The 9,549-nt window shown below is 40.8% G+C and overlaps 1 protein-coding gene across 2 annotated transcripts in view; it reads left to right on the plus strand.

Moving 5' to 3' along the window:
- Positions 1-9,511, plus strand: part of stxbp1a (syntaxin binding protein 1a) — a 30,381-nt gene extending 20,870 nt beyond the window's left edge. Inside the window, exons 18-20 of one of the 2 annotated variants that reach the window (XM_046374754.1) lie at positions 946-1,100; positions 2,787-2,944; positions 7,758-9,511. In XM_046374754.1, coding sequence (XP_046230710.1) covers positions 946-1,100; positions 2,787-2,896 — 265 coding nt within the window. In that variant the 3' untranslated portion in view covers positions 2,897-2,944; positions 7,758-9,511. The remainder of the gene's footprint in view (positions 1-945; positions 1,101-2,786; positions 2,945-7,757) is intronic. The other variant, XM_046374755.1, reaches the window with a different exon arrangement.
- The last annotated feature ends 38 nt before the right edge of the window (positions 9,512-9,549 follow it).

Raw genomic sequence — 9,549 nt, forward strand, 5'->3', positions numbered from 1 at the left:
GAAATGATGGTACCAGATCAATAGTAATTTGGTAAGGGAGATGAGTCTAACTGATCAATATGTGAGAGGAATGGAGAGCAGGGAAATGATCCTGAGGACTGTTGTTAGTGAGCCATATGCACATCCCAAACACTGATTTAGTTGATAACACTGGACAGAAGTGTCTAAAAATGTCAGCTTTTTATTTGAAGTTTATTTTCACATTTGAATACTTTGCATCTTTTGAATTCATGGAATTCATTTAATCCTCTCAGAACAAGAAAAATCAGCAAAATTTTAGATGATGTATTTTTACATGCCATCAACAGTGTCACTGCTCAAATTTCTTCCTCCTCCACAAAATGGATATCTGCTTGATTTTACTCCTGGAAACTCTGCCAGAATGTAAGCAACATGAACCTTAATACACGTAATATTTTCAACTCTGCTTTCATGTGTATGTGTATGAGTGTGTGTGTGAGTGTGTGAGTGGCAGTGATGTAGCCACTTTCAGCACCACTGATCCTTACCCTTCAGTCTGTGTAGAGGTTGTATTGATTGAGCATCAAATCCAATCCTGTTACAAACTGACCCGCCTCGTTTGCTGCCCCTCCCCTCCCACTCCCATGGACTCAGACACACCCAGCACTGAGGTTCATATTAGGACGTGTCGGTTAGTAGAGGAAAAGCTACACACAGATGAAACCTGTAATGTTCGAGAATGTCTTGCCTTATGTGCAATGTGACAGTTGGCTTCAACTCATTGGTTTCTGTTCCCTTCGTCAGTATTTTTGCAGGCAACGTGCAGCTATAGTGCAAAAAAAAATTTGGTCATGAAACATTATCCATTTTTTACACTCATTCTCAAAAATATTGTTGTGAGAAAAAAAAATGGATCTCACTGTAGGGAAATGATGAGTCATAAAACCGTTATATCTTACCGCGTCTTCCTTTCTGCTCTGACAGTGCTCGGTACGGCCACTGGCACAAGAACAAGACACCTGGAGAGTACCGCACCGGGCCGCGTGTCATAGTCTTCATCATCGGCGGCGTGTCCTTCAGCGAGATGCGCTGCGCCTATGAGGTCACACAGGCCAATGGGAAGTGGGAGGCTGTCATTGGTGAGTAGTGCAACAGGAGGCGCTAAAGAGCGCAGGCCGAGAGCGAGAAGACTGGTTCATAGGTGTAGGCTTTTGCACGCGGCTACTCAAAGATGCACCCACAGCAACCTTGAAGAGTAACTTAACGCACCCTGAAAATCTTGTTTTTGCTGACCTTCAGTGGTTTAACTTGCTCACCTTGCTGCAGTGAAATGCAGCTGTACACCAGGACGCCATGACGTTACTGTCAGCTGTGGTTACAGGTTAAACACAGCTCTTTTGACCAGACCCCAAACACAACTATGAGTGATACCGGGTGAAGTTAAACACTGCTCGTCAGCCTGGTGTTAATTAACACAGGGTGGATGTGTCTCTTAAGTGGGCCTTGTTTTATGGACAATCTGATTCCTAAGAAAAGCTGTGTTCTAATTCAGAGGCCCTGTCCTTTGTGAGGCTGGAACCAGCAGGGGCAGGTCCTCTCTGGCCTTCAGGTCACATAAACACACAGCGTCTAAATAGGGACACAGCTAAAGAAATAAAGATAAAGGAATGGAGGTAAATGTGTAAATTCAGTGCCAACATGATGCAAGGTTCTAAGAATTACTTTCAGGGATTAAGCTGCACACTGTAGCATGCGTATGTTTACATTTAATATGTCCAGCGTGTTCTGGGATAAACAGGAGTTATGATTATTTGAGAGTTTGGTTTGTTTAGTACAAAAGTTAAAAAAAAAGGTTGACAATAACTGACAAAAACAATGATATATCCCAAACTAGACTCAATAAAAAAATGATAGTTTTAAGAATGTAAGATTAAATACGGTTTGATATTTCAGTTTTAGGTTTATTTTGGAATCTGCTCTTTAATCTATAAACACTGCATTTTAAACAAAATGGCAAATTAGGAATAGCAGATTTTGCAACAGGACTCACCTGCAACACAGCTCCTGTGGGACAACATAATTCCCCTTTTGACTTTCATGCACTCAGAACGGTAGTGAAGTCTGAGCCATATATGCAACCTGTCTATTGTGAACAATGCCAAGTCAAGTCACTTTCATTTATATGGGACCAAAAAGAGTAGCAGCAAAAAGAGTAGCAGAGTAACAGAGACACAACACTCCTCCATGAACAAGCACTGTGACAGCATTGAAGAAGAACAGCCCTTAAGCAGGCAGAAGCCTCAGAGCAGACCTGAACTTTAGGTGGGCGGCCCTCACCAAAAACAATAACAACAACAATAATGATATTAATGGCCTCAAATGGGTCAAATCAGGATCCATGAGAATCATGGATCATAATGCCAGTGTGTTATGTTAAAACAGCCCGTTATGTTATGCTCCTCTGTACTGTTTATTTGATGTGTTAAGGCTTGGTCAGCCAGTCTGTGTTATACATGGAAAAGTGTCTTGTTAGTTTTTGTTGTGCTCTGCTTCAGCTGTTGTCTTTATAAACAACTGTTGTCTTTGAATTGCAGCCACGCCATGTCTTTTTTCTGTGTCTGTGCGTCCAAGTTCTGTGTGTTCTATGTGCAACATGGCGAGCGTGCGTATGTGTGTGAACTGTCAGTGGATGAGTGTGTGTCCGTGTGTGTGTTCTGTACGACAGGTTGCTTGTTTTTAACCCTTTTGTTTTTGGAGAGAGTGGGGGAGGGGGGCGTGGCATGTGCTGAGAGACGAGTGGTGAAGCCACCTCTGTTCCTCCACAGGTTCCACCCACATGCTCACCCCCACCAAATTCTTATCGGACCTGCAGCACCCCGACTTCCGAGAGTCCACTAGGGTGTCCTTTGAGGACGCAGACCCCTCAGCCGAGTGAGGCAGAGACAGATTGGGAGGGAGGGAGAGAGAAATCACACTGAAAAAAGTAAAGGCAGCCGTGCAAAGAAGCCCTTTCTGAACCTCCACAGCACAAGGGCTTCCTCCCTGTTCCTTCTTCTTCTTTGATCACTCAATACCGTTTTATGTAACTCCACCCTCCTCCTCCCCGTGTCCCTCAGGGATGGGCACCCTCGACCTTTCCTCACTGCATGGACTGCTCTGCAGGGCCCCGGTGAGGGTTAGCCAATCAGGGTCTTGCGATCCTTTCAGATGTAGCCTGTCCAGAAGAAAGCTTCACCCCTCTTACAGAGCACGCGTTGAGTCCATCAGTCATCAACCACTTGGCAAAATGGACTTCATGCAGAAAGCTTGAGAGTTCACTTGGGGTGGGGACTTCAGACTTTGCTGATTGAACCCACAGTTCATTGCAGTAGTGAATGTGAATTCTATGATGTATGAATTGCAGACATAGATCATGTGGGAATAAATTTTAACCAAATAATGCAGATGAAATATGCAGAGAAAAAAAGATGACAGCAGGATGCATCAGATACAAAATGTGTGTGCAAGGGCCATCTGATCAGGACCAGTGTAGCATTGCGTAATTGTGATGGCGAGCACGTCACAGTGCACATGGCCGAAGTCTGACTGGGCCCTCAGGCCCACACATTTGGATACAGCCTAAGTAAAGTTTGTGCTGAATAGCGGCCATGTCTGAGGGGGTCGTGAGCCCATCCCTGCTGCCTCCTCACATCATCTCAGATGGGTGGATTAAATCGCCCCCTTGACAGCCACGAAAGGCCCTTTAGGCCTGTTCGACACTCACTTCAGATTTAATCTACCCCCGAGATCCATCTTTATCAGTTTTGGCAGTTATATTTTTTTTTCTCGTTAACCCTTTGCAAAGACAATCACTTTCATTTGTTACTGAACTCTTTCAGGACAGGTCCTTCAGTTGATGTTGGCTTTCAAAGAAGGATTCTCTGTTTTTCCTTGTGTTTTTATTTTCTTTTGACTGCCTGTCTTCTGACTTTGTTCACGTTTGTTCACCATCACATGCTCACATAGCTCACAGCTCGTACACAGAGGGCGCTCAATATTAGCAACCAATCTTCTTTATTATGATAAAACCTTCATGGTGCTGGCACAATGGGCAATTTTAGAGGGCATCGTAGGTTTGAAACAATAATGATTTTATAAGAATTCAGTTCAGTTGCCCAAAAAGTTGCTCTTTGTATCAGAGCCTCTCTGATGCCTCTCTGCTGACACAGAGCGTGGGAATGTAGCAATGTTCCACCTGATATGCTTTAGCAACCTAATGAAAAGTAAAGATGCTGCACATGTCAAACAGCTGCCACTAACTCCCCCTCGCCACCCCCCCTAATTTATGAGACTCTTCATTTCTTCTAAAAGTCATCCTTAGATTCTAGCAGACTATTGGTTTTCAGTTTGTTGATGCAGGAACACCAAAACAGAAGAACCAAAGCGCACATACCCCCATCACGGCTGAACATTTCTCCGAATTTGTTATTTTAATACAAAATGTTTGAAAGTTTTTAATCTGCATTCTGGGTCCATATACAGATGTATTCACATACCCACCATGATAGATGTGATGTTCACACTTTTGAGGGAGGCACATAACCTCTGATCCGTTAAAAGAAAAACTTTTGCAGTTGTCTCCTTGATTGTTCAAAGTTGGCGTAGGCAGGTGTTGTCTGTATGTGCTGTGTTGCACAATGCATTTAAGAGTCACAACAGTTTATTTAAAATAGGCCAGACCTGCAAGAAATTGGTATTACTTATTGGTATTAATTGGTAATTATTTAAACTAAAGTTGTGTGAATTATGAAAAAATAACAACACTGGGTGTCATCCATGTGTTATTTATTTGATTTGATTTAGATTAGATGAAGAAACAGATTTTAAAGAAATGCATAGCATTTAAAAATTTTGTTTTTTTATTTGTTAGCTGTTTCTGTTCATAAATTGCTTATAAATTGTGTTTTGATGGTAAACTAAAGTTTCTCTTTTATTCCTTAGATGTGAAGCTGTGTTTAGTAAATGGCCACATGGTGGCACTGTCTGCACCAAAGTCTGATCAGTTGTTTTTTCTGACTAAAAAAACAACTGGCTGAGCTTTCCTTCAACTTTCATTGACTTTTGTCATAGTTTTTGAGAGATCCCACAAACAAACAAACTAACATATGGGAACCTTCACAACATGACATTTTTGGTGAAGGGAATAATTAATACAGATTTGCAGAAATATCCATTACCACTTCCTGCTTCTGCAGTTAGCAGTTAGCAAGGCTACTGTTAAACACACTCTCCCATTTAAAGACTTTCACAATCTAAAAATAGAATATTGTACTCCTGAGCATCCATCTCATTCCTGACTAATCTGCTAAAGCGATATCATTTACAAACCAACTTTTGGTTTTCTCAGTGAGCAGCTCTCACCACAAGCAGTATGGCTGCTCCCTCAGCATACTGCTGCATTCAACACTTCCTCAGCGAAATGACCATCACTTACTAAAACAAGTCTTTGTTTTTGTAATGCTGTGTTGATCTAAAACTAGACATGTACAATAATGTAGTGGCGTTGGAGATCAGCGTCAGTGTTGTGTTTCTGGGGCACAAAGGCCCACGAAGCTGTGTGTTCGGGGGAACAGCAGAGAAGCAGGCGAAGTCAGTCCGATGTTGACCTCAGTGACCCACACTAAACCCCCACCCACAACCCCTGACACCTATACCTACCCTACATCACCATAACAAGCCAACTCGAGATGGACTTGCCTCTTTCTCTTCTGTTTTTACCTTTAATTCCCTCCACTTCCTGTTCTGAGCCCCTCATGGGATCAAGTTTAGTTTGACTGTAGGTGAGCAGCAGCTAATCAGACCAAACTGGAGGAGACATGCAGCTTTGCAACAGAAACAAACCAATGTAGAAGTACTACTGATAGTGTTGAACAGGTGTGAGGAGTAAATCAAATGGTTTGTTTGAGATTTGGATGATAAAGATGGCAGTAATAAATCTGTAAATCTGTTGATAAAGCGACAAACAAGTTTGCTTTACTCCAGTCTGGCACCGTTCAAGTTTTACAGTGTCTGAAATGTGTCTTCAGCTGTCTCATCAGGGTTATTACTATGTTCATGTTCATTCATGTTTATGGCAGACGATAGACTTAACTCTGTGTTTGGATTCCATGACGTATAGAAAAAAAAGATCTGCTTTTGTTTTTGTTTTTTTTGCCGTATTATTCAGTTGTCTGCATGCTCTTCAATTGAAGGCCCACGCAGTCTTGTGTATGTTTCTCTAACACCTGATTGGCTGTGCTGTGTAGATAGGTTTGGTGTTGCAGTGTTTCTACTAGCCCGCCTGCTGCTTTTAGCTCATGACAGCTGTGAGGTGCCGTCGCTTATTGGTGTGCTTCCATATTGTTTAGCTGCATGTGATTTAACACGGCTTCATGAGGCTGTGTGTTTACAGAGTGAAGGACTCAAAGAGTGTTAGTTACAAGTTTACATTAAGGTTTTCACAATACCAGAATTTTAAACTACAATACAATACCAGTATGACAGGATACTCGATACCTCTTTGATACCATAGCAATAATGGAACTTTACACAGATTCGGATATGTCAAATCTAAAACAAGAGATGAATAATTGGAGATATGACATAAAAGGAAAAACCTTAAAATCTGGATGTGTGACATTTTCCAATACGTCCAGTAAATCAGGAATGAGTCATACCTCTAATTTGTGGGTTTTCCTCGCTTTCAGATCACTTACAAGTGTATTTTTCTCTACAGGCTGACAAAATTCTCTGAAGGACAAAGTCTGGGATTTTTAAACCTTGGCTCCTAAATATACATACTTTGGTGTGTAAGTGATTCATACAGTCGCTCCAGCGTAATCCTGCGACCCCAACCGTCAAAGTTATGTCCATTAAGCAGCTCTTTCCTCGTCTAGATCATCAAAATAGGCTCAATATTCAGTCTGGCAGTTCCTCTCTGTAAATTTCAAACTCCTTTTATCAACTCTAACTCACGCTTCCCCCTCTTCTTGCAACTGCTCACATCATAAGAGCGAGGATTCCCCTTGAGTGAGACTCGTCTTTCTGGTTTAACAAAAAGGGTTTTACTCTTTAACAGAAAAAGGTCAGTTTCTTTAGAGATCCTTTCTGTAATGTTCTCAGACAGAGTAATAATCTCAGCCCGAGTGTCAAGAGAAGAACTTTTGGTGAGCGTCGCTGCCCCAGTGGATTACATTGCAGTGTTTGCAGCCTTGTAGCATCTGCTGGCTGAGGTGATCCACTGGACCAATTCCAAAACTTTTAGAAAGTATGAATCATTTACCAACAGAGATGTGTAGATATAAGTCCAATGTTTAAAAATATTGGAATTCTTCTTTATTTAACATCAAAATTAAGTGTTTAGGAGATATTAGATTTTTACCAGACAGCCACAAGAAGCTATTGTATGAGTAAGTAATACCTGCAGCTGTAACATAAATGAAGTGAAATGAAGTCCTTCTTCTGTAATGAACAACACTTAAACTTTAAGAACAGTAAAAGTACTTGGTTATCTGCCACCTTTGGAATGATTTTTTTCAAACTCTTTGACACAAGATCCATTTGAACCTGCTGACTAACTGATTATGATTTTATAACTTTGGGTTGTTCAGTGTGTCCATCTTTAGTTTCATCATCATGTGAGACCGCCCTCATCTGCAGTAGGCATTCATAGCAAGAGCTGAAAACACATTTTCCATCTGTTTATTTCCAAATGTGCAGATCTAACACTCTGTGTGTGTGTGTGTGTGTGTGTGTTCTATAAATGTGCGTGTCTCCAGGATCGACCAACATCTTCACCCCCACCACGCTGCTGGAGCAGCTCAAGGCCATGAACAAACCAGACGAGGAAGTGACAAGCTAAGATCCTCCAATCACATCTCCTCCCCCTCCCACGCCCTTCTTACCTGTATCCTTCTCCCATGAATTCTACATTAATTGTGTATGCATCTTGCTTGAGAAGAAAAAAAAAAAGACATCTAAGATGATAACAAAATATATATGTTGTATCAAAGAATAAAACTGTTGCAAGTATTCTCATGTTTTACAATGGATGCAACTAAATGAGCTTATTTAAAAAGGTTTAAATATCAAAACAGAAGGCCATTTAAAACTGAAAGTACCAAAATGTAATATTGTATGCTATGAAACCTGCTAGATTGTGTAAAAGGTAAACATTTTCTCTTGTTTGATCCTTTGGGTTTCCTCCTTGGTGTGAGTTTATTTAATGGAAGCGGGTGGAGGAGGGATGTGCAGTTTGAGAGGTTGGTGTTGTAAAATATATCAGTCAACATGCAATATAGATAAATATATTCATCAGAGAGGATTCCCCCACCACCCCCACCCTGCCCATTTGAGATGTTCGTATATTCAGTAGCATGTTTGGATTTGTGTGGACTGTTAATGTGTTTGTATCCAGTGTGGATGTTCTGGGAGCCACAGAGTTAGCATTTAGCTTTTTCCTACAATGCTGATACTCCACCGAAATCCTTTGTTCTGAGTGTCGAAAAGTATAAAAACATTCTTTGAACCGTTTCAAACCACTGCTAAAGCATTACCCACAGCTCAGTGGTTCAGCTGTAAACCCAGTTGCCAGTTTATGGGGGTACACCTTACGCGTCCAAGGTGTTCGATACTCAAAGCGTACATTTTCGGCAAAGTATTGGTTTTGAAATGCTTGGTTTGGCAGATGCTGGAAAGAGCTCTGTAAAAAGTCAGAATCATCCCTCCTCCAGCTGCAGAGACTGTAAAGTATTTACTTGCCACAACCTTTTCCTTTCTCCAGAGAAACTTCACGTTTTAATGTCAAAAAGGCTGTTGCTTGCTGATATTTAATGAATAATCTTAAAAAGGGCCAGCTGTATTTCAGTATTGTATCCTGTCGGAATAAGTCTTATCTTTGGTTAGTAATGATGTTTAATTGGGCCATGCACTGAGTAGTGTTGTGTATTTGCCATATGTTGCTGTTTTAGCGTCTCACTGTTGACTGGTGATATTTCTGACTGTGAAGTAGTGATACTTTTCCTTTAAAAATGCCAATGTGAAGCCGCCGTGTTTGTGATGTTTAGCTGTAGTTGTTAGTCGTCAATCGGGAAAAAGAATCAATATCTATATTTTCTTTGTCCGTTTCCTCCTCTGGTGCAATGTAAAACCCTCCAATGGTGAATGGCTTTGCAAATAAAACCCTGAAACTCCCTCTTTTCACTTTTATTTCCTCCCTCCCTCCCCTCCTGGCCAAACAAGTTGTATATTGCACTATAATGCGTTTTCTGTGATGCAAACGCTTTGTGTTTATTTTTTTTTTCTATTATCATTATTATTTGCTGTTGTATAGGATTTACTCTATCAAATCAATTGATTTATATCAAAATTATTTATCAGAGAAAAAAATAACAATGATACATTAGTCTGTCCTAAAACTGTTTAACTTATTGGGATTGTATGTTTGCGAGTGTTGAAGCACAAACAATACTTCCATGTGTACCTAATATGTACTAAGGCTGTCTAATAATAAATTGGCTTCCATTATGTTAAAGACTCTTCTTTTGTTTTAATATCTTACTTTTCAGTAGT

This window comes from Scatophagus argus, chromosome 20, assembly GCF_020382885.2.
Source record: "Scatophagus argus isolate fScaArg1 chromosome 20, fScaArg1.pri, whole genome shotgun sequence".
In the NCBI taxonomy this organism is placed as follows: domain Eukaryota; kingdom Metazoa; phylum Chordata; class Actinopteri; family Scatophagidae; genus Scatophagus; species Scatophagus argus.